Here is a 23458-nt window from a genome sequence, read left to right on the forward strand (position 1 = left end):
AAGGAGAAGAAAAAGAAAAAAAGAGCAATCAAGGGGAAGTCAAAACTAATCTGAAAGAACTGAATATAAAAATATTTTTAGAAATGTTATTAAAAATAAAAACTAATACATGATTAAGTTGAATTTGTAACAGAAGTACAAGGTGACTTACTATCAGAAAACCTGTAGATGTAATTGTTCAGGTTATCAAAATAAAAGGAGAAATGACCTTACTATTTTAAAAATATATATATTAAAAAAAAAACCTATCACTGTCACGTCGATTATGACTCATAAAAAAGTGACCCCATATATTAATTATATAGAATATTTTAAATATGTGTGATATACTAAATATATATTTGATAAAATTCAATACTCACCCCCGATTGAAAAAAATTACACATAAAAAATAAAAGCAAACAAGTAACAGAAGAAAACTTCTTAATTTCCTAAAAGCTATCTGTCACAAAACAAACAAAACAAGATTAAAAAAAAAAACTTCTAAGATGTATCACTCCGGATGGGAAAATATTTGAAGCGTTCCCTTTAACATCAATAACAAGGCTGGAGATCTACTATCAGTGCTTTTAATCAACACACACACACAGAGTAACTAGCAATTCTGGGTCATGCAGGAAGGTAAGGAAATGAAATAAAGGATATAAGGAATGGAAAGAAAGAACTCAAACTGTCATTATTTGCAAATTATATACTTGCTACCTAGAGATCCTTAGAGCATTTACAAACAAATTATGAGAATGAATAAGACAGTTTAGAAATGTGGGTAAGATCAATACGAAAAAGTCACCTGCATTTCTTCATACTTGCAACTGTTCAATAATATAATTTTAAAAGAGATACCACTTATAGTAATAAAAAATAAAAAAAGTAAAAAAATAAGGTATCTAAAAATAATGAACAAAATATGTACAAGTACTATGTGAGAGAAATTTCAAAGTAAAGATGTAAGCTCTTCCTAAATTGATCCCTAGACTCCATGCAATTGCAATCAAAATCCCAATTGAGTTTTCAAACGAACTGGAAAAATTAATTCTAAAATTCATATGGAATAATAAAGGCACAGACCAATAAGCAACATGATGATAAACAGAGAAAATACTGACGCTGTTAAGGATTTCATCGTTCTTTGATTCACAATCAATATCCACGGAAGCAGCAGTTGAGAAATCAAATGACGCATTGCATTAGGCAAATCTGCTGCAAAAGTCCTCTTTAAAGTGTTAAAAAGCAAAGATGCCACTTTAAGGACTAAGGTGCACCTGACTAAATTCATGGTGTTTTCAATCATCTCGTATGCATGTGAAAGCTGGACAATGAATAAGGAAGACCGAAGAACTGATGCCTTTGAATTATGATGTTGATAAAGAATATTAAATATACCATGGACTGCCAAAAGAATGAACAAATCTGTCTTGGAAGAAGTACAGCCAGGATGATCCTTAGAAGCAAGGATGGCGAGACTTCGTCTAACACGGCTTGGACATGTTTTCAGGGGGGACCAGCCCCTGAAGGCGGACATCATGCTTGGTAAAGCAGACAGTCAGCAAAAAAGAGGAAGATCCTCAAGGAGATAGATTGACACAGTGGCTGCAACAACACGCTTAAGCATAAACAATTGTGAGAATGGCATTGGACTGGGCAGTTTTTTGTTCTGTGGTATATAGGGTCTATATAGGGTTGCTATGAATTGAAACTGGCACCTAACAACAGTAAAAACCCAAGAATAGCTAAGATGTACCTGAAGAAGAAGAATGTACGGTGACTTGACCTACTAGCTTTTCAAATGTCAGGACCTACAGAGCTACAGGAATTGAAACAGTATAATACTGAGCCAGACAAATTTACCAATGCAATGGAACAGCAAGAACTAAAACAGATTGTGTGTGTGTGTGTGTGTGTGTAAACCTGATATATGAAAGAGTTAGAGGTAAAGCATTCACTAAATTGTGCTATGATGGTGACTAGCTCTCCATACTGGAAATGTAAAATAAAATAAAAGTAGCTGAAATGATTTCCCCTTTTACAATGAACAATTTCAGACAAATTAAAAAGTTTAAATGCTTAATTGAGAAAGGGAAGGCTTTTGTGATAAAATATACAAGAATATATTTACAACCTTGGGGAAAGGAAAGATTTCTTAAACAAGATACATAAAAAAGGGTAAATCGCAAAGCAACTGATTATTAAATTTGATTTCATTATAAAAGCTACCATACAGACAGTGAAAAGGCCACATATCAAAAAAAGATATTTTCAATACATTTAACCAACCGCCAAACCATTATCATCTAGAATATATCAACTAATTTGAAAAGACAGACTCTTCCATGAAAAAGTAGATATAAGACAGATCAGGCATTTCACAACAGAGGAAGCACCAATGGCAAAGAAATATTTGGAGAGAGATTCACTCTCATTTTTATGTCCATAGCAACATAATTGGTAGTGGCCTAAAACTAAAATAAGCCCAAATGTTCATGGATAGGAGAATGGATAAATAAATTGTGGTGTATTCAAATAATATAATACCACACACAAATCCGTTGCCATCGAGTCAATTCCAACTGATAGTGATCCCATGGGACAGAGTAGAACTGCCACATAGAGTTTCCAAGGAGCGCCTGGTGGATTTGAACTGCTGACGTTTTGGTCAGCAGCTGTAGCTCTTAACCACTATGCCCCAAGGTTTCCATGCTGCATACAGCTAAATGCAAAAATGTTTATGATTCTTACAAAGTAAAAACAAAAGAACAAAAAAACATTTTGCTGAAAACAGCATTCAGTATAAGTACTTTACTTTTTATTAAGCAAAAACAAGCAAACTTTAAAAATTTTGCTTAAGGAGACATTCAAATGCAGTAAAAATATTTTTAGAAGGCAAAAGATTCATAAACACAAAATTTTGGAGAAGGTTAACCTTTGAAGGTAAAGCAGGAGTAGGAAGCAACCCAAGGTAGCCTCACCATCACTGGTAATATAATAATACTTTAGTTGAGGGGAAAGTTATTTTTACATTATGCTTTGTATTTTCTATAAAAATTATCCTTATTCTGTTTTATGATAAAATATTACGCAATTCTCTTTTAAATATGACCCTAATAATAAAATATTTATATCGAATTACCTTTTCATAAAATAAGACTTCTTTCATTTACAATACCTATTTTTTCATCATTCCTTTTAAAATTCCATCAAGACATGACAGAACAATTTTATACTACACAATATTTCCACGCCATACATATCAATAAGCTACTTATCTATCAACATACACATACATATATTATATATACTTACATCACACAGATTTGTGGTAATAAATTAAGCAAGAGTCATAACTTACCTAATGTAAGTCTATGAAGCAAGCAGCAACTGACTTCCTGGATTTTCTCATTAATAGGAAATGCTTTCATAGCTTCTACCACAATATTATAACACCTGACATTACCACTCATGAGGACTTCAACATTATTGCCTAAATTTAAAGAAAGCATAGTTATCAATAAGGTAATAATTTTCTCCTTTCATATATGCATACAAACACATCTTACGGATTGTAAATACAAGGCAGCATAATTGCTATTTTTCAACTTTTAGATATCATGTTCTATCAAATAGCTATGAAAAAATACTATGTTGTTCATTACTAATGTAATGAGATTTAGGACTCATTTTTAATATTATGAGGAAACTTCTTTGTTTCTGTTTCTTGGCTTAAAAGCTTAAGACAAAATTATGGGAAAATTCAAAGTGCTATTTTGTAAGTCTAAAGGTGAAATGCCTCGACCATACGTTTTCAAATAAACTACTTTGTGGCCCTGTTTCCTAATGAGGTGCTGTCCATTGGACAATGGCTTTTATGCTGTTCCTTTTCCTTGAATTGGCAGAAGAAAAATCAAGATTATGTCACATAAACTATACCTGTTGTCATTGAATCATTTCTGACTCATAGCAACCTTATAGGACAGAGTAGAACTGCCCCCATAGGGCTTCCAAGGAGCGGCTGGTGGATTCGAACTGCTCTTAACCACTGCACCAGGAGGGTTCCTGTCAAACAATACTTAAACCCGCTGCCGTCGAGCCAATTCCAACTCATAGCGACCCTGTGAGACAGAGAAGAGCTGCCTCACAGGGTTTCCAAGCAGCGCCTGGTGGATTTGAGCTGCTGACCTTTTGGTTAGCAGCCTTAGCTCTTAACTACTACGCCACCAGGGTTTCCTGTCACATAATAGAAGAGCTGAAATCAGATATGGTCTATTTCCTGTTCATTACAGGAAGGCAACAGAAGAGCAGTAGGAGGCAGCAGAATCAAGTTTCCTGAAGGGTCTGAGACAGACAGGGAAGAAAAAGGATGGTGAGGAGGAGTGAGGTAAGAAAGGCATAATATTAAAATACATAATTAAGTGGCAACCACATGGAGAAAAAAAGAGAAAAGAATTCACTAGGAACAGCATTTAAGGAATAAAGAGACTGAATCCATGAATCTATATGGAGAAAACTAATTTTTATCTCTGAATGAAACAGTGACTATTCTTAAAGAAGAAGAAGCTATTGGCTAAAACTTTCTTTCTCCTTCAACATAGCCAAACCTAACCATTTATTTTTCCCCAAAAATATTTGTACTGTTTAAGGTATATTAAGACATTAAATATAATTTCAATATTGTAATAATGAAAGGAAATGGCCTTTCAAGACAATTGCCTGGTTTTATTCAGAATGGCAGACACGATTTCCTTTAAAACTGAAAGGCAAAGTTCTTTCAATCATAACCAGTGTTTAAAACTCTTGATTTCTTATTTTTTGGCACTTCTTACTTTGACCTTCACATTATGAGTCAACACATTTTAACTGGAGTTATGTCAGATGTGGGTGGAAAACAATGAATTCCAAAACCAGCCAACCCAAAATAAATAAATAACTATAGCCAAAGAAAAGTAAAATGAAGAATATATTCGTGTTGTTGGCAGTGGATGACTCAGAAATTTTTAAAAGTGCTGTATGTCCATTCTCTATTATTCAGTTCCACCTACTTTCAAGTGTTTAATTTCCTGTGGATATGAAAATGATGTGATTTTATAAACATCACGAACTAAGGGCATTCTTTCACAAAGGTATTCGATTTTTGCCCTGCTACACTGAAGTCTCATATCTTCAGATTCCCATAAAACTTATACTGAAACCATATATGCATATAGTGTATATATATATATATATAGCCAAACCCATCACCATCAATTCAATTTTGACTCAAAGTGGAACACACAGGACAGAGTAGAACTGCCCCATAAGGTTTCCAAAGAGCAGATGATAGATTCAAACTGCCGACATTTTGGTTAGCAGCCAAGCTCTTAACCACCGTGCCACCAGGACTACATACGTATAAACTACATATTATGTAGCAACATTGTTATGGGTTGAATTGTGTCCCCAAAAAGATATGTTGAAGTTTTAGGCAGTGGTACCTGTGAATCTGACCTTATTTGGAAACAGGGTCTTTGCAGATGGAATCAAGTTAAAATAAGGTCATACTGGATTAATGTATGCCCTAATCTGACTGGTGCCCTTCTAAGAAAAAGAGGACAGACAAAGATACACAGAGGAGAAGACCTTGTGAAGATGGAGGTAGAAACTGGAGTGATGCAACTACAAGCCAAGGAATGCCAACGACTGTTGGCAATTACCAAAAGCTAGAAGAGGTACGGAAGGATTCTTCCCTACCAATTTCAGAGAGAGCATGGCCCTGGGGACTTCTAGCCTCTAGGACTGTGAGAAAATAAATTTCTGTTGTTTTAAGCCACCAAGTTCATGGCACATTTTTACAGCAGCCCTAAAAAACTAATACACTATCAATTATCAATTATCCATAGTCAAAGATCACTTATTACACACCAAGTACTGTTCTATGTTCTTCACATTATTTACTCATTAATTCTCTCAACAACTTCACAAGTGTGAGAATTAAAATTTTTCTGTTGTTAACTGCCATCAGGTAGATTCTGACTCATGGTGACCCGTGTGTGCAGAGTAAAACTGCTCCATAAGTTTTTCAAAGCTGTGAAAGCAGACTGCCAGGCCTATCTTCCAAGACACCTCTGGGTGAGATGGAACCCTCAACCTTTTGGCTAGTAGGCAAATGCTCACCCATTTACACCATCCAGGGACTTCTGGTAGAAAATATTACTAGTTAAAGCATATGTATATTGTGTACAAACCCAAACAGGTAATGCATGTAACACCAAATGTATAATGTGCACTTCAAAAAAGTAACAGAAGCTGAGGTATTATTTTAGCCCATTAACAATCACTGATAGAATACACGGCAAATTGATTTTTTTTTCTTTTTTGTGCAGTAAAACCCATGAAAGCAAGATGCTGTGTAAAGCAGAAACCTTTCAGACAAAGAAAATTCAAATATTTTCCACTAAGAGAGAACAACCGAAAAGCGAAAAACCCCATCAAAGGCGAAAACTTCTGAGACCCAGAAAAACAAGGCAGTCCCATCAAGTTCTGGCTCTCACAGTTTTCACTGTACTTCATGGGTGAAAAAGTGGCTAGATTTCAAAGCATCACTAAAATGCTAAACGAGTATTACAATAAAGTGTAAACTCCTGCCTGTGGTTTTTGAAGACCTTCATGATCTGTTTTTTTCTCTAGCCTCATCCACTGACTCTTCCCAAGCCCTTCTCAGGCTCCATCATCGAAACAGAAGCAGGCATTTGGGAATGTACACATACATATACATACACGCATGCACTGGTGCACACGTGCACACACACACGTAAACACAGTTCACTGAGCTACTTTTACCTTCTCAAACTCTCTGTGCTCTCTGTCGTTCCAGACTTTTTACACTTACACTGCAAAGAATGCTCCCACCTCACCTCACACTCCCTCCACCCAAAGCTCTCTTCATAGGCCAAGTGTCTGCTAAAAGACCTTGCCTCACTCTTTGTCTGTTCTCATAATCCTACATACTTCTACCATCACCCTTTACACTGCTGCTTTATAATACAGTGTAATCATCTATGCACTTATTTGCATCCCCCACTGTAGTGTAAGCTCTGAAAAGGCAAGGGACATATATAGATTTCCCACTATTTCCTCAGCCTCAAACACAGACCCAGCTGCAGTAGGATCTCAATAAATGTAAATGAATTAAATGCATAAATAGACGAATGGGGTCACCAACCACAAATTTCTAAATTAAGAAAAATATTTTCAAAACATTCTCAGAAAGAGATACACTATAGCTTTTCAGATACAACAAGAAATCATGTATACAGGCTACTTACTAGGAATTGCTAGAGAATGCAAACAATGAAGTATATGAAGCACAATTTCTTCTTCATCTTTAAAATTTTTTAATGCACTCAACAATATCATATAATCTTTGTTCTCAATGAATTCAGTCAATTGCTCCTCCGAAACTAAAAATCAAAGATACAATGCTGATTAAGATTAAAAGTGATATGAAATTTTAATTATTCACAAATATTCCTGATATGAGACACAGAAACTTTCATATGCATGAATAAAAATATATTTCAGTAAAAGCCCTTCCTAAGAATTTTATAATGCCAGAAAAAAAAATCTATTAGCATTAAAATAATTTTGTTGGATACTGTTGAGTTGATTCCTACTCATAGCTACCCCATGCGACAGAGCAGAACTACCACATAAGTTTTCTTGGCTGTAATCTCTATGGAAGCAGATTACCAGGTCTTTCTCCCACAGAGCCACTGTGTGGTTTAAACTCCCAAATTTTTGGTTATTAGCAGAGCATTTAACCATTGAGTCATCAGGACTCCTTTGACCTATATTTTTTGTTGTTGTTGTGCCATGGAGTGGATTCTGACTCATAGTGACCCTATAGGATAGAGTGGAACTGTCCCATAGGGTTTCTTAGGCTATAATCTTTATGGGAAAACTCTGGTGGCATAGTGGTTAAGAGCTATGGCTGCTAAGCAAAAGGTTGGCAGTTCAAATCCATAGGCACTCCTTGGAAGCCCTATGGGGCAGTTCTACTCTGTCCTCTAGGGTGGCTATGAGCGGGAATTGACTCAACAGCAATGTTTTGTTGTTGTTTTTTTTTTAATCTTTATGGAAGCAGGTCACCAGGTCCTTACACCCAAGGAACAGCTGGTGGGTTTAAACAGCTGAGTTTTCGGTTAGCAGCTGTTACGGATTGAATTGTCTCAACTTGGCTAGGCCAAGATTCCTAGTATTGTGTGGTTGTCCACCATTTTGTGATCTGCTGTGATTATCCTATGTGTTGTAAATCTTAACCTCTATGATGTTAATGAGGCAGGATTAGAAGTAGTTATGTTAATGAGGAAGGACTCAATCTACAAGATTAGGTTGTATCTTGAGTCAATCTCTTTTGAGATATAAAAGAGAGAATTGAGCAGAGAGGAGTGGGACCTCATGCCACCAAGAAAGAGGCACTGGGAGTGAAGCACATCCTTTGGACCCAGGGTCCCTGCACTGAGAAGCTTCTAGGCCAGGGGAAGGCTGTAGACAAGGACCTTCCCCCAGAGCCATAAGAGAAAAAGCCTTGCCCTGGAGCTGGTGCCCTGAATTTGGACTTCTCTCTTCCTAGACTGAGAGAATAAATTTCTGTTTGTTAGAGCCACCCACTTGAGGTATTTCTGTTATAGCAGCACTACATAACTAAGACAGCAGCTGAGCACTTAACTATTGCACCACCAGTGCTCCTTTTCACCTATATTAACCATTGCCACAGTCGATTCCAATTCATAGCAACCCTATAGAAAAGAGTAGAACTGTCCTATAGGGTTTCCAAGGAGCAGTTGGTGGATTTGAACTGCTGACCCTTTTGGTTAGCAGCCAAGCTCTTAACCACTGTGCCCCCAGGGCTCCTGACCTATATTAGTCACCCAATATTTTAAAATGTAAAAATATTAGTCACCAAACAGGCTTCCAAAAAACAAACTTATTTACAATTTAATTTGGGAGAGTTTAGAGAAAACTGAACAGTCACATAAGGCTGTGGACTAGAAGTGACTAGATTACACAATAATTAAAAGGGAGGACTTATTGACAGACTGTGAAGAACAGCTCAGCTAACTCGAATGCATCAATTCACAAGCCATGAACTGTAGCAAATGACAAGAAATTAGACTTTAAAATATTCCACCTTTAATGGTTTTCCATCAAACATCAAAAATTGTGATAATTCTCATAATTAGTCTTTTGATCAAGCCAATGAAATCTAGTGGAGTCATTTTAATGGTAGGAAACCTCAAAAACATGGCATGAAATCTGGTTTATCTAGCCTGAGAATGACATTAGCAAAAATGTTAGAAAATGCAGTGCTCATTGTGAGTTTTTAAGTAATAATCTGCATTAATTCTCCTGTTTTTTTTTTTTTTTTTTTTCAATTTCATACCAATGTGTCCATATAACAGCATGAAATGGGTTAGGCTCTTCTAATAATTGAGGGCTATCATGAAAATTTCTCATTTTATGGAACAATTTTCACAAACACGCTTTTCAAATTTTGAAAACTAACTTTTACAGTTGCCACTAAATCTTGGAGAAATTACTCCTTCTGGAGAAATCAGATATTTTTCTATTCTACATTTATTAGCATAATACTCTAAGCACTGGTTATATTTTCAGTGAATACGATTCTTGTTTTTAACATTCTCTGGGCCACCTTCACAAATCCTAACTGGTCCTCACAATGTTGGTGAGAAAGTGACTTCAGCCCCTCTTCCACAAATAAGAATTCACCCTTAAACTGCCACACAGAAGGTCTACACGACAGGCCCTGCCAGAAAATAGAACTTAAAGCTCTATTTTGAGGTTATCAAAAGTTTTGTTGCAAGAAATAACATTTATAGAAAGATAGTCTGAAGGACACACAGCTCATCCATTCCTCACTCACAGTAAACTCTCTTCTCCAGCAAGCCCGCTCACCAGGGAGCTGGGTACAAGGTCTACACTGTTCTGACTCTTCACAGCGTTGATTTCACTGAAGTGTACTTTGTATTCCTTGTGAGATGGGTGTGCTTTATCATCTCATCCAGGGAAACCCATGGGAGGATTTTCTCAAGTCTTCCATGAGACCAATTGCCTTAATAGGTTTACTTTTATCTCAAGAAACTTTGTAACCAATGATGACTTATTTCTTTGCCTGACAAGAGCTCAGAGCCAAATTTCTGGTTCACCCCTTTGCAAATATACAAGACCTTAAGTAGCAAATTTAGCTTAGCTTTATATTATTTTCCCTTCACTCATTTCCTCATCCATCTTTTCCTGAATATATTGTAACTCTCTATAAGCTCTTTAAGGAATGCTGATGGTACAAAAGTTAAGCACTTGGTTGCTAACCAAAAGGTTAGCAGAAAGATTAGGAGAAAGAACTGGAGGTTTGCTCCCATAAAGATTATAGCCTAGAAAATCCTTATGGGGCAGTTCTGTTCTGTTACATGGGGTCACTATTTAGTGGAAATCAAGTTGAGGGCACCTAATAACAACAATGACATAAACTATTTAAAGTCTTTCTAGAATAAGACAAGGATTGAAACTTTATAAGGTCATCTATCCTATTCCTCAACCATGTCAAAGATCATGAAGATGGCAAAGGACTGGGCAACGTTTCCTTCTGTTGTACATTAGGTAACTATGAGTCTGAGCTGGCTCAGTGGCAACTAACAACAACATTCTATTCCTGGTACTGTCACAAACTAGAGTAGTAGCTGATAGAGACACAAGGCCCCCATAAGCAATTTTTATCCTAAACCTGTAGCACAATTAGCTCTTATAATGACACAAAAGGGGCTCTCAAAAGACAGTGGTAACTGAACTGTACTGTAACTAGCTATGTACCATTGGGCAGGTTGCTCACTTCCCCTCTCTGAGTCTCAACTTCCTCATCACGTCACAGTGGAAGGACTAAACAAAGGTTCCAACCAACCTACAATTACAGAGCCTTTAGCAATTTCTAAAATCTCTGGTGATGACTCAACACCATAAACCCAAATTTAACCTATGCTGGCTTCACAGTTTTATTTTTTCTTTCTTACCTCCCACTTATCTAATTTGGAAAGTGAACCTTATGCCTTGGTAAGCAATGGAAGAGTATCTACTACAATTACATGATTTATAACTCATGAACGAAATTCTCTTTACCAAAAACGAGCAACATTTCTGAATTAACCCTATTAACTACCTTTGAAGACAACTATTTCTTATTAAACAGTACAATTTTATAAATTCCATCCTATTATCATAATTATATTCTATTTTCCCTATTATAGGCCTTTTTTTCTTATATAAATTTCAAAACAAAGAATCTCAAATTTTTAAATACCTCTCTCAAAGAGCACATGTAAAGCCTTGCATCCAAGTTTCTGGACTTCGTCATTGGCTGGAAACATGCGCATGGCATCAAAAATTAACAAGAAAACATCATTTTCTTCATCCAATATCAGCAAAGTGATTTTACCTATTTTGAAGGGAACAGGTGACGTAAGTAAATAGCTGATTTAACATTTAATGTGTTAAGTTTTATATGTGAATCATGAATGGTTTATTGATTTTCTTTTTCATAAACCTCTTAATTGCCTCCAGTTGTTCAATCTATCAAGCTAGCAATCTTTCTAAATAACATAAATTCCCAGTTCACTTTACTATAATTCCATGATTTCCAGTCAATATCTCTAGCCTAGGTCTCTCACCCTAAATTCCTGAAACATTTCTATCTGCCTTTTAGAGAACACCATCTGAATGTCCCATGGGTACCCTAAACCTAGCCTACTCTTGTTCTTTATTTTAGTCAATGATAACATCATCAAATATTTACCCGAGAGGAAATACCATCTCTTCCATCTTCTATCCTACATCTTCCGCCCTCCCTCTCTTCTCATCCTCGGCCTAACCAACAAATCAACTCATTACCAAGTTCTTCACATCTACATTTTAAACTGCTCAAAAACTCCTTTTGATGTCTCTCCACTCCCATTGTGTTCAGGACCTTATCATCTCTCACCTGGAATTCTATAACAAGTGCTTAAATGCTCTGCTTAGCCTAAACGTCTACCTAACTAGTTCATCCCCTGCATTGTATTTCTAAAACACAAATGTGATCCTGCAACTCCATTCCTGAAATTTTCTAAGGCCCTCTCAAACTCATTGGTATGACAAGACCTTTCACAAACTGACAACGTGTATTTTATCAGCCTCATATCCTTTCTGGAGCCCCGCTGGCCCAGTGGTTCAGAGCTATGGCTGCTAACCAAAAGGTCAGCAATTCAAATTCACCATTGGCTCCTTGGAAAACCTATGGGGCAGTTCTACTCTGTCCAGTAGGGTCTCTATGAGTCAGAATCAACTTGATGGCAATGAGTTTGCTTTTTTTTTTTCATATCCTTTTACAATTACTTCAACTTCAATCATGCTAAACTCATTGCTCATCACTAAACTCTTTGATATCCCTTTGTACTTGCACTAGCTGTCTCCTCTACCTCAATGCCCTTGTCTTTTCTACATCAAACGTACTCCTACCATAATTAAAGAATGCACACAAATTGCACCTATTCTAGCAATAAATACAACAGTACCGGAATAGGAGTGGTAGTATTAGTAAGCCCTTTTATAGCACTAACATGTGCCAACACTGCTCGAAGCACTTCACTATAGCATATTTAATCCTCACTACAACCCCATGAAGTAAGTGATTTACTAACCTCATTTTGGAGATGAGAAAACTGAGGCACAGAAAGGGTAAGTAACCCAAATGGTTAAACAAGTAATAAGGGGAAGCGCCAGATTACAATTTAGGCAGCTCATGTCTATGCCCAAATCCTACAGGTGAATTTAGCTGCACTCTCCTCTATCTTCCCATGATGGTTTTATTCATATCCATGTTATACTACTTTTCTCATTAAATTGCAAATATTTCTTTAAAAAATTTTTCTTTTTTAAATCTCTCTATCTATTTATGGAAACCTTGGTGGCTTAGTGGTTAAGAGCTATGGCTGCTAACCAAAAAAGGCTGATAGTGGGAATCCACCAGCCACTCCTTGGAAACCGTATGGGGCCATTGTACTCCGTCCTATAGGATCGCTATGAGTTGGAATTGACTCGACGGCAGCGGGTTTGGTTTGGTTTTCTACCTATGTAGTCCAGTTCAGTAGCCTCTAGTTATATGTAGCTATTTAAATTTAAATGTAAATTACTTGAACTGGCCAAAGCAACCTCTCTATGCTTCAGTGTTCCTCTCATAGCGAACAAAGATGGAATACCTATCTCAAGGACTGTTTGGGAGATTAGGTTTTATAAACCATGTGAACCATTTTACTGTGCCTCACAAATAGTAAACACTCAAGAAGAAATGACATATACTTTCAAAATATCACTATTATATCATACCCTAGGAAATATAGAAAACAGAGACATACGTGGGAAAGATGTAATGATGAGGGCATGAATAGCCAACAAGCTAGTGAGAATGTGAGATGTGAGACCAGATTTGGGGGAAAAAGCTGGGGCTATAAGTACAGATTTGGGAGAAAGATATAGAGTGATGTTTAAAGCCAAGATATTGAATGGGATTTTCTGAGAGCAAAAGTATACAGATAAGAGATAAGGAGAAAAGATGCAAATAGAATTTTAGAAATCATCAAGCTAGGTTCTATTATGTTATGATCTTTAAAAAATGTTAAAACACATCTAGTAAATGGTTTCAATTAATTTTTTTAATTTGAGTCAACATTAGAAAATACGTATGTGTGTACATTACCTGAAGTTAGGAGGAGATCTAAGGCCTTCAGTCCAACTATTGACAGGTTTACATTGGTATTGTGAACTGTTAACATTTTAAGAATCAATCTAGAGTTAAAAAAAGAAATAGACATGAGTTAAATATATTCTGAGGTTTCCTTATTTAAATTTTGTTTTTTCTCACTTATTTTTATTAGTATCATTATATTTAAATCCTCATAGTTAAGCTCATGTATTTATTTGTTTATTTTTGTTCCTCTAAACCTAAACCAGGCTTAGGAAAATTAACAAAGAACTATTATGAGTCTCAATAAAAAAGTTATAAGTACTGTTTATTTTCCCCTAAATCTCCAAGTTCAATTATTAATTATGTCTAAAATAATCATAAGAAATTATATACATCAAGAGAGCAAGCTCATTTTTATGTGATGTAAACTTAAAAATTATGTTATACATGTTGATGTATTAAAACATAGAGATGTAATAAAGACGTTAGTTTGCATGTGTAAATTAAGAATCCATTTGAATATTTAAATTAGCATAACCTCTTTTGAAATAGAAATTGATAATATTTTATATTAGAAAATGAGCCCAGTATATCAAGAGTAATCAGTCAGTTCAAATTCATAAGATTTTAATCCCTGAGTTATCAATTGGCTTTATACTGCTGGGAGAAAACAGCCCTGAGGCTTCCAAGCTGCACTTACATTCAAGAAACTTGCCCCCACGGCATTTGGCCAGGGAAACACTAAACAACCCCCTTCCTTGGACTCTCCATCAACTTTTCTCCTACTCACTCTGCTCCTGCCACTCCACAATCCACCATTCACACTATTCTTGACTTCATCACCGCAGAAGATTTAGTAGTAGGAGCCCTGGTGGCACAATTGTTAAAGTACTGGTCTGCTAATCAAAAGGTCGGCTGTTTGAACCCACAAGCAGCTCCCAGGGAGAAAAGATCTGGCGATCTGCTCCCATAAAGATCACAGCCCAGGAACCCTTGTCAGGTAGTTCTACCCCATGAGATGGAATCGACTCAATGGCAAACAACAATAGTATGAGCCTTTGGGGGGAAATGCGATTTGTTTTAAAATAATTTTTTTTTAAATAATTTTTTTTTTTTCTGGAAATGACCTGATATGCTCCACCACTGAAGAGGTATGACAATCTTGTTCACAAGCTTCTTGCTTCTGGCACAGAAAAAGACTCGTTATCAAGTCAATTCTGGCTCATACGATCCACGTGTTACAGAGTAGAACTGCCCCACAGGGTTTTCTTGGCTGCAGTTTTTATGGAAGCAGATTGCCAGGCCTTTGTTCTACAGTGCCACTTGGTGAGTTCGAACTGCCAACCTTCAGGTTAATGGTCCAGTAAACCGTTTGCACCACCCAGGGGCTTTTCCGGCATAGAAAGGTCTCTCTATGCCAGTCTTTCTCTCTTCTTGTATAGAGTAGAGGCATAATAAATATTTGATGAAGAGAGAATGAATGAATGAATGAATCTACTTGTAGAAATGTTTATGTAATTTAATTTGAAAGAATGATTTCTACCAAGATATAACTAGGTCAGTTTTCCACCACTTCTTAAGGTTATAGATTAGCTAAGCATTGGGAAATCTTAGAAATTCTCGACCACACCAAGGGATATTTAAGTTACAATTGCTAATTACAGATGTAATTTGGGGTAATTGTTTACTAAATACTGTTCTTTAGAACTGACTTATAGAATTTCAGGGATTAGTTTGGTGATGACAACACACATTAATTGTAAGCAAGATTTTTTCTTGTATATAGCATATGTAAGGAGCCCTGGTGATGCAGTGGTCAAAGAGATGGACTGCTAACCGAAAGCTTGGCAGTTTGAAACCACCACTGGCTCTGTGGAAGAAAGACATGGCAGCCTGCTTCTGTAGAGATTTATCACCTCAGAAACCCTATGGACTTGGTATGAGTCGGAATCAACTTGACGGCAGTGGGTTTTTGGTATGTAGTATATGTACTTCACAAGCAAAGTACCATCGGAAGCAACATATGTTCACAATTTCCATCACTGTGGTAGAGGAAAGTCACATTAGGTATAAGGAACACTTAAGTTAATGACAGAGAAATTTTTTAAAATGTTAAGAAACAAAGTTATTCAAAAAGAATTTTCCCAGAAAAACTTTTCTTAATTAATTATTTTTTACTGAAATTGTCTCATTTAGAAGTCTTTCTGTTGCAAACTACAAAAACAGAGCTGGTAAAACAACTATCAAGATTTGACTGCAGATCTGCTGAAAGGTAACTTCCCCTTTTTTCTTCTTTTTGAAAGCTGTAGTTTAAAATTTCTAAATATGTATGTATGAATATACATAAATGTACTATTAAAAGGCAGTAAATCACAAAGTTTTAAATTCCTACATACAGAACTAACTTTTCAGTCCCCACATTCTTGGTAGAACAGTGGTTTTGTATCTATTGGTTCTACTATTTAAAAAAAAAATCTCCTTGGTCTGAATTCATAAGTAGTCATCAAAAATTGATACCTTAACCAATTGTACACTTGGATTTTTTTCCAAAAAACTACAATAATAACTTTTCTTCCTGTTAGTAATAATTTTAACCTTAGATTTAGGGGAAAAATATTTAAATCCTGAATAAGTAATTAATATGATTACCTAACAGAATTTTTTTGGTTCCCTTTCTATGTTCTATTCTGTATTAAAGTAACAGCACCTTCCCTTTTACATCAAATGGTAGTTTTGGTAATTCAATTACGTGGCATACTTCTGAGTTTAAATGTAAATCATTGGTTCAGGGGAAAAAAAAAACTGTATTTTAAAGGTTTTTACCAGGTTCACTTTGTATTGTAAATATAATGTATCGAGGGAAATGCTGTGACATTCCTAGATAAACAGTCAATGTAATTTATTCTTACACATCCATCATACTTACTGGTGAACACCAAGGACTTCCCAATCATGTCCAATATCCTGGGGTCCCATTAAGTTCTGCATTGTAGCTGGAGAGATTTCTATTAACTTGCATAGAAGTGACCAACCCACCTAAGATAAAGACAATATTCACATCTTTTAAAGGATTTTAATATGCTAATGGCATATATTCAGTCAAACAAGAATCTCTTCATTGTTAGTGAAATCTGTGACCACAACATTTTTAAATGATTATTTTAAAACAAAACTATAACATAGAATATCTACTTAGAAACAAAGCAAGCCATATACTTAGAAAGTATCTGACTAAAAAAAAATACCAAAAGATCATACAAAAATATTACAACATTTCTGAATCATGAAGCAAACAGATATGCCTATCGTCTAGATAAAAACTATATAACAAAAAACAGTTTTAGGGGACTTGCCAAGGTTATTAAGTGTAATAACGGTTATAATCAACCTTAGTACTTTTTAAGTCATAGCTATCTGACAGAATTTCTTCTAAATAGTTACAATTTTAATTATAGGAAAAAATGAAGTGGCTTGGAATGGAAGGTTAGGGGAAGTTGGAGATATTAGTGGTGAAAGTGTAAGTTATTATCAGGAATGACTTCCTCTAGTAATAGAGCTAGACTAACTGTGGCAAAAGAATGATTGTTGTTGTTAACTGTCATCAAGTTGCCCCTGAATCATGGTGTCCCAGATTGGACCATTGTGACACACAGAGTATTCGGTGGCTGATTTTTTGGAAGGTGGTTGTGAGACCTTTCTTCCTAGTCCATCTTAGTCTGGAAGCTCCACTAAAACCTGTTCAGCATCAGCGTCATAGCAACACCCAAGCCTCCACTGACAAACTGGTAGTGGCTGCTCATGAAGTATATTTGCCAAGAATCAGATCTGGGTCTCCTGCATGGAAGGTGAGATTTCTACCACTGAAACACCAAAGTCTTAAGTCCAATGATTAATGGACTACAATATAGACAGGAGGTGGAATCCCTCAGTGGCCACCTTTAGATTTCTTTAGAACATATAAATGTGAGCTGATGAGGTCTAGAGTTGATTACAAACGTCCCTTGTCTCTTTTACATTCTCAAAAAAATAATGATCTTATTAATGCCTTTTTTTTTATATTTTTGGTCCATTTACATTTGATGGCAATTTGAATGAGTTGGTCTCCACCAACAGGGGGGAGGGGAAATGGAGATAAATGTTAACCCACTCCGTCTACTGTATATTCTTCTCTAAATTTAAAGAATCTTCAATTCTTTCTATTACCTTATAGAACTGTACTTGATATGGCCAGGAACAAATAAAAACAGAAAATGCATATACATAGTATCTAGAAATTAATGAAGATGTGTCTAAGTGTGAGATGCACAATAAGTACCAACACGATATAAATCCTGAAAATGGTATTCATTGTGAGCTAGAATTACTCAGAGAACGATTTAATATGGAAGAAGTAGATTTGAGTCAAATTTCAAAAGAATTATAAATTTAAATTACAAATTTGGTCTTAGAAAGTATAGAAATTGAACCTACTAAAATTGATTTTCATTTGCCTTCATAAGCATGTGCAAGCTGGACAATGAATAAGGAAGACTGAAGAAGAAGTGATGCATTTGAATTATGGTACAGGTGAAGAATATTAAATATACCATGGGTTGCCAGAAGAATGAACAAATCTGTCCTAGAAGAAGAACAGCCAGAATGTTCCTTAGAAGTGAGGATGGCGAGACTTCATCCCATGTACTTTGGACATATTATCAGGAGGGACCAGTCCCTGAAGAAGGACATCATGCTTGGTGAGTTAGAGGGTCAGTGAAAAAGAGGAAGACCCTCAACGAGATGGATTGACACAGTGGCTGCAACAATGGGCTCAAACATAGCAACGATTCTGAGGATGGTACAAGACGAGGCAACGTTTCATTCTGTTGTCCACGGGGTTGCTGAGTCAGAACCAACTCAACAACACCTAACAACAAAATTGATAACTAGGAGCAGAGTGAGGTATTAAATTTTCAAGGACTGCTACGGTGGTGGCGTGGGAGGACTATTGCCAGACAAGACTGAATGCATAAGTGGTGTTGGAGGGATGCAGAGAGCTGAATGACAAGAGGAAGAATTTATGTGCATTCAATAAGGAATAGTGGCACCTAGAGCCCTATAAGTTCTTTACTTGCTTATGGGAGTAAACAAAAAGTAAGCAAGGGATGTTTTACCAAGATAAAAAAAGATTACGTGAGATCTCATCAGAATATTATTTCTGCATCTTTTCCATATCGTGCATGAATTGCTTTACTTTGTCACGGTTTCCTTTTAAATAATTTCAAATTGCTTGAAAAGTCAACATCTGACACCTATTTTTACCTTATATTTAACTAAGACATCCTCCTTCAGTTAAGCTGAACAGGCATTGGCAATCCAGCTGTCATAGAAACTGACTATTCTGGTGCTTTCATAAAATACACTGAGATTTTTTTTTTCCCCAAGAGTTTAAGAAAAATGACATTCTAAACAGCTTCTGGGGACAAAAATCACACTGGATGCTAAACTCATCTCAACCTGCATGGCTGACTCAGGGAAAATCTGTTTTTGTTTTGTGAAGCAGCAGCATCAGTAATTGCTTTGCAAAAAGATTCAGACAACTGAGCTTTCAGTCACTATGTGGAGCTTCTACGATTAAACAATCTCTGGCAGCAAAGCAGAGGTAATAATTGATCCATTAGTCTTCAGTTAAGAGCTTATCTTTCAAAAAGAGGTTTCCATCCTACACAGTTACAATACAATTGAATTGGTAGTTTCACTTTATTATAATTATTCTGTAAATTCAAGCATCTAATTAGTATACACTGGGAAAGATTTTAGCATTAAAGATAACTTTAGTCATTTTCATTTATTTTGCTCCCCTTCTCTAAAACTTGAAACTGTGTGGATAAAGAAAACATAAAATTGAGAAGCACAGACAATAAGTTAAAATGATCAGATGGCTGCCAGGAAAAGAAAATTACAAGGCAGCTAGCCTGTCAATTCTCTAAAGATTGTCATTTATTAAATTGCATTAATAAAACATGAAAAGGCCTCAAAAATACAAATTCAGAGTCTGGAGTGTCATGATAAATGACTTCTGGAAGTCTTTTTTTTTTTTTTAAAGCGCATTTACCATAACGCCTTTAGTTCATCATTGAACTTCTGACTCATAGTGATAGTATATATGTAATGTTTTCACTAGCTGTTTTTTTTTAGGAGTAGATCGCCAGATTCTTCTTCCTAGTCTTTCTCAGTCTGGAAGCTCCTCTGACACTTGTCCACCATGGGTGACATCGCTAGTATTTGAAATACCAGTGGTACAGTGTCCGGCATTACAGCAACATGCAAGCCACCACAGTACAACGAACTGACAGATGAATGGTGGTTCATCATTAAGAGCTTTTAATTTAGCACTTCTAAATAATTCAACATAAAAAATAATAATTACACTAGCCAATGAGAAGAAATTTATAAAAAAAAAAAAAGTTCTTCCCTTTAAGTGCAGTATCAAAATGTCAGTAGAGTGACCTGTTTCTACATCCCTTTGATAAGAGTGATGTGAATCAAAAATTACAATGTTTCTGTGCCTAGTATGGCCACAGTGGTTGTACCAAAATATTGTGCTTTTGTACTTGCTTACATGAAAAATCTGTGATATTCAGAAGCCGTGGACAGTATGATGGAAGAGGCCTCAAAGGTACGAGAAGACTTGAGTTAAAGTCTTGGCTCTGCCACTAGCTGGGTGATCCTAAATAAGCCATTTCCTCTTGCTGAGCTTTTATGAGAGGAAATTATCCAGTGAGATTTCTGAGCAGGCAATGGTATCAAATGATATAATATATACAATGCCCTTTGCAGGCTTAGATGGTGCTATAATTAATAATTCTATTCCATTAAATTATCAAATCAGAAGACAATTCCTTACTTCCCTCCATATTTTGTCTCTAGTACCTACTGGGCCAGAATATTGAGTGATACTCATAGCTACTATAGAATAGTGTGACTCAGGTTTGGGCAGTTTCTAAAGTGAAGAAGAATCAGATGGGAAGTATGTTCAGGTTCCCTTGGGGTCTCAAGCCTATCATGGCTTGCTCTGGACTCTGTAGACCAAAGCCCACCTAGGATCCCATTGTCCTGAGTGGTACTGAGCAAGGTGACTCTGCCAGGCAGAGTCCAGGAATGGAGGCTGCCAGAACCAGTCACATGAACATGGAGGCGAGGGAAATGGGGGTAGGTGGGTGGAGAGCAGCAAACACGGTGGACCAGTGCCTAAAATGTGATTCATGTTCCATGGGCAAATTCAGACCTCGAGTGCTAAAAAGAGCAAGCATCCTTATCATGCCTCTAGCTTTTCTTGGTTTTGTTTAATAGTAGCCAGGAAATCAATAGTCAGATGGAAAACATTTCATAGTTGAAGAAAAATAAAAGAAACCATTTATCCCAGATATGAATGTGCTTATATAAAAGAAGTTAGATACTTAGTATCAGACATAGCTGATATAGAGATAGAGACAAAGATACATAAACACAATGACAGAGAGAGAGAATTCTTACCCCTGTGTGGCATCTCAATTAGACAGGAAGAAATACTGGCTTTCTGTCTACACCTCCACAGAATTCAAAGTTTAATTTTATTTTCCATCAGGACTTTACAGATGACAAAGCTCATTTCAGTTCCCCAAATCTCAAAAGGAAGTTATCACCTTAGTCAGAAATTTGTTTTTACCGTAAATCATTCTTACTTACCATCTTAGGTTTCACTTTTTAATATACCTAAGATATACTAACTCGATTTTTTGAGTTTCCTATGACACCGATTCTAAAAATTTCAGTTTTATATTCAGTTTACATGGAAACACAAAAAATAAACATATAGGGGAATCCTAAAACATCACTTTCATTAGACACAAGGCAAACTTTAAAAAGGCTAGGTACTTCACTGTCTTCAAACTAAAAATTTTTTAAAAATCTCTGAAACCTATGAGAATTTGCCAGTTACTTAATTGTGTTTTATTACTGTTAATTATTCCCCTTTCCCAAACTATTGGCAATGGTGTCAAATCTAGGACATAGCTCTGCATTGGGAAAATCCTAAGAATAATTCAGTCTAAACACCCTGAAACTCATCTAGCCAGTAACAGAGTACCTCAACCCATTACTATTCTCCCCAGCCCCCAACCACGTTCTGCCAGTCAGTTTTATTAAGTTACCTTTTAATGACATTCTTGGAACTCCGGGTAAGCACTTTTACACAGTTAACATTAGATAAAGATTTGACAATACTCTCATCTTAAAATCACTGTCAGAGGTTCATCAAGCCAAATCTCAGAAATAACCAGGAACTCCAGGTATATAACTTTGACAGAAAAACATCGCTTTCCAAAAAGAAAGGGCGAAAGGGCAGAATGAAAGCAGCTCCTTACCTGCTGCACACCCGCGACTCTTATGTAGGAGTCCAGGACGATCAACAGAGGCACGTGGATATTTTTGCCTTGAAATAACTTGGAGGCTGGAAAAGAAGGGGGTGAGGGGAAAGAAGCAAAGTCAGTCACAATTCACAGCAGCCCTTTAATGTCCCAAAAAGGGGGGGAAGCAAATACGAGGTGAGCTCAAGATCTTCCTGGAATTCTCAGCTCCTTTCCGCTTTAAGGAAAGGAGTAGGCAGTTTGAGGCTTCTCAGGAGTCCTGGACTGAGCAGCTCCAAAGGGCAAGGGAGAAAGTTTGCAAAAAGGGGTGAGGGTGGAGGGAATCATTCCCTGGTGATTACCGTGGTCGGCGTACGTCAACACCAAAATATCCTCCAGGATTTGGACCAGCGTCTCAATCTGTTTTCCTTCCTGGACATTGTTCAGCCTGACTATTAACTTCTTCAGAGTTTCCTCGTCCTCCTCCTCGCACCCCTGACAGCTGCCACTGGCCATGATGGCCCCTGCTGTGAATCCGCTGCCCCTCCTGGCAAGGAGGCCCGCTGCTCAGACAAGGGGCTGGGGCTTAGGCCACTGTTCCGAGCAAGTACGCTCACTGCTGGCAGCCCGTACGCCCCATGGGCACCCGCTCCGGCCTGTTTATGAGAAAGGCGGCGTCTCCACGCCCTGCGCTCCCCTCCCTCTCCTCGAGCCTTCCTCCTCCGCCGCCCAGGCCCCAAAAATGAGCTCGGTGGCCTGCGAGAGGCTGGGAGAAAGCTGAACCGTGGCACGGCTGCCGAGGCGGGGCTCCAGGGGGGGCCGGCCAGACGACTGTGGCCCCGGAGCCCACTGCGCTGGGAACCCCCGGGCGGGCGCCGCCTCCTTGGCCCGATCTGATCCCACTCGCTGAGGCAGTGTAGCAAGGGAGTCGCGCAGGAAGAAACTGACTCAGCGGAGTCCGCCAAGTGCCCCAGGCCCGGAGTCCTGCAGCGGTGGGGAGGAGGCTTACAGTCTGCAGCCGGCAGGTTACGGTCCCAGACCGGCCAACCCGGGCTCCTTTGGGCCCACGGAAAGTGGGATCTCAGAAGAGGAAAATGAAAGCCGCCTATTTCCAGATCTGAGAATAGAAATCAGGGCTTTGGGAAAAGAGGACACCGCCCAGTCGGCCCCTTTTAGGGCAACATTCTCTTTAGGGTTCCACCTACAGGGAGATGCATTAATTTCTCCGCAAGGATGGAGATGTTAGCAGTCAAAATTTGCCTAGCTAAATTCTTTTTTTGTGATTGTTGTGCGTGGAGATAAAAGGTGCTTTTTCTGTTATTTGAAAATCTGGTTG

At 37.3% G+C, this 23458-nt stretch overlaps 1 protein-coding gene across 5 annotated transcripts in view; it reads right to left on the bottom strand.

Moving 5' to 3' along the window:
* The window catches only part of LRRK2 (leucine rich repeat kinase 2), a 159702-nt gene extending 136460 nt beyond the window's left edge, over positions 1-23242 (bottom strand). For 4 of the 5 annotated variants that reach the window (XM_064284381.1, XM_064284380.1, XM_064284382.1 and 1 more), the window contains exons 1-7: positions 22485-23242; positions 22141-22226; positions 16686-16795; positions 13772-13860; positions 11342-11476; positions 7296-7430; positions 3347-3478 (exon numbers count right to left, since the gene is read on the bottom strand). In XM_064284381.1, the coding sequence (XP_064140451.1) occupies positions 3347-3478; positions 7296-7430; positions 11342-11476; positions 13772-13860; positions 16686-16795; positions 22141-22226; positions 22485-22638 (841 nt within the window). In that variant the 5' untranslated portion in view covers positions 22639-23242. The remainder of the gene's footprint in view (positions 1-3346; positions 3479-7295; positions 7431-11341; positions 11477-13771; positions 13861-16685; positions 16796-22140; positions 22227-22484) is intronic. The other variant, XM_064284385.1, reaches the window with a different exon arrangement.
* Positions 23243-23458: the final 216 nt, after the last annotated feature.

Source organism: Loxodonta africana, chromosome 4 (genome assembly GCF_030014295.1).
Source record: "Loxodonta africana isolate mLoxAfr1 chromosome 4, mLoxAfr1.hap2, whole genome shotgun sequence".
Taxonomy (NCBI): domain Eukaryota; kingdom Metazoa; phylum Chordata; class Mammalia; order Proboscidea; family Elephantidae; genus Loxodonta; species Loxodonta africana.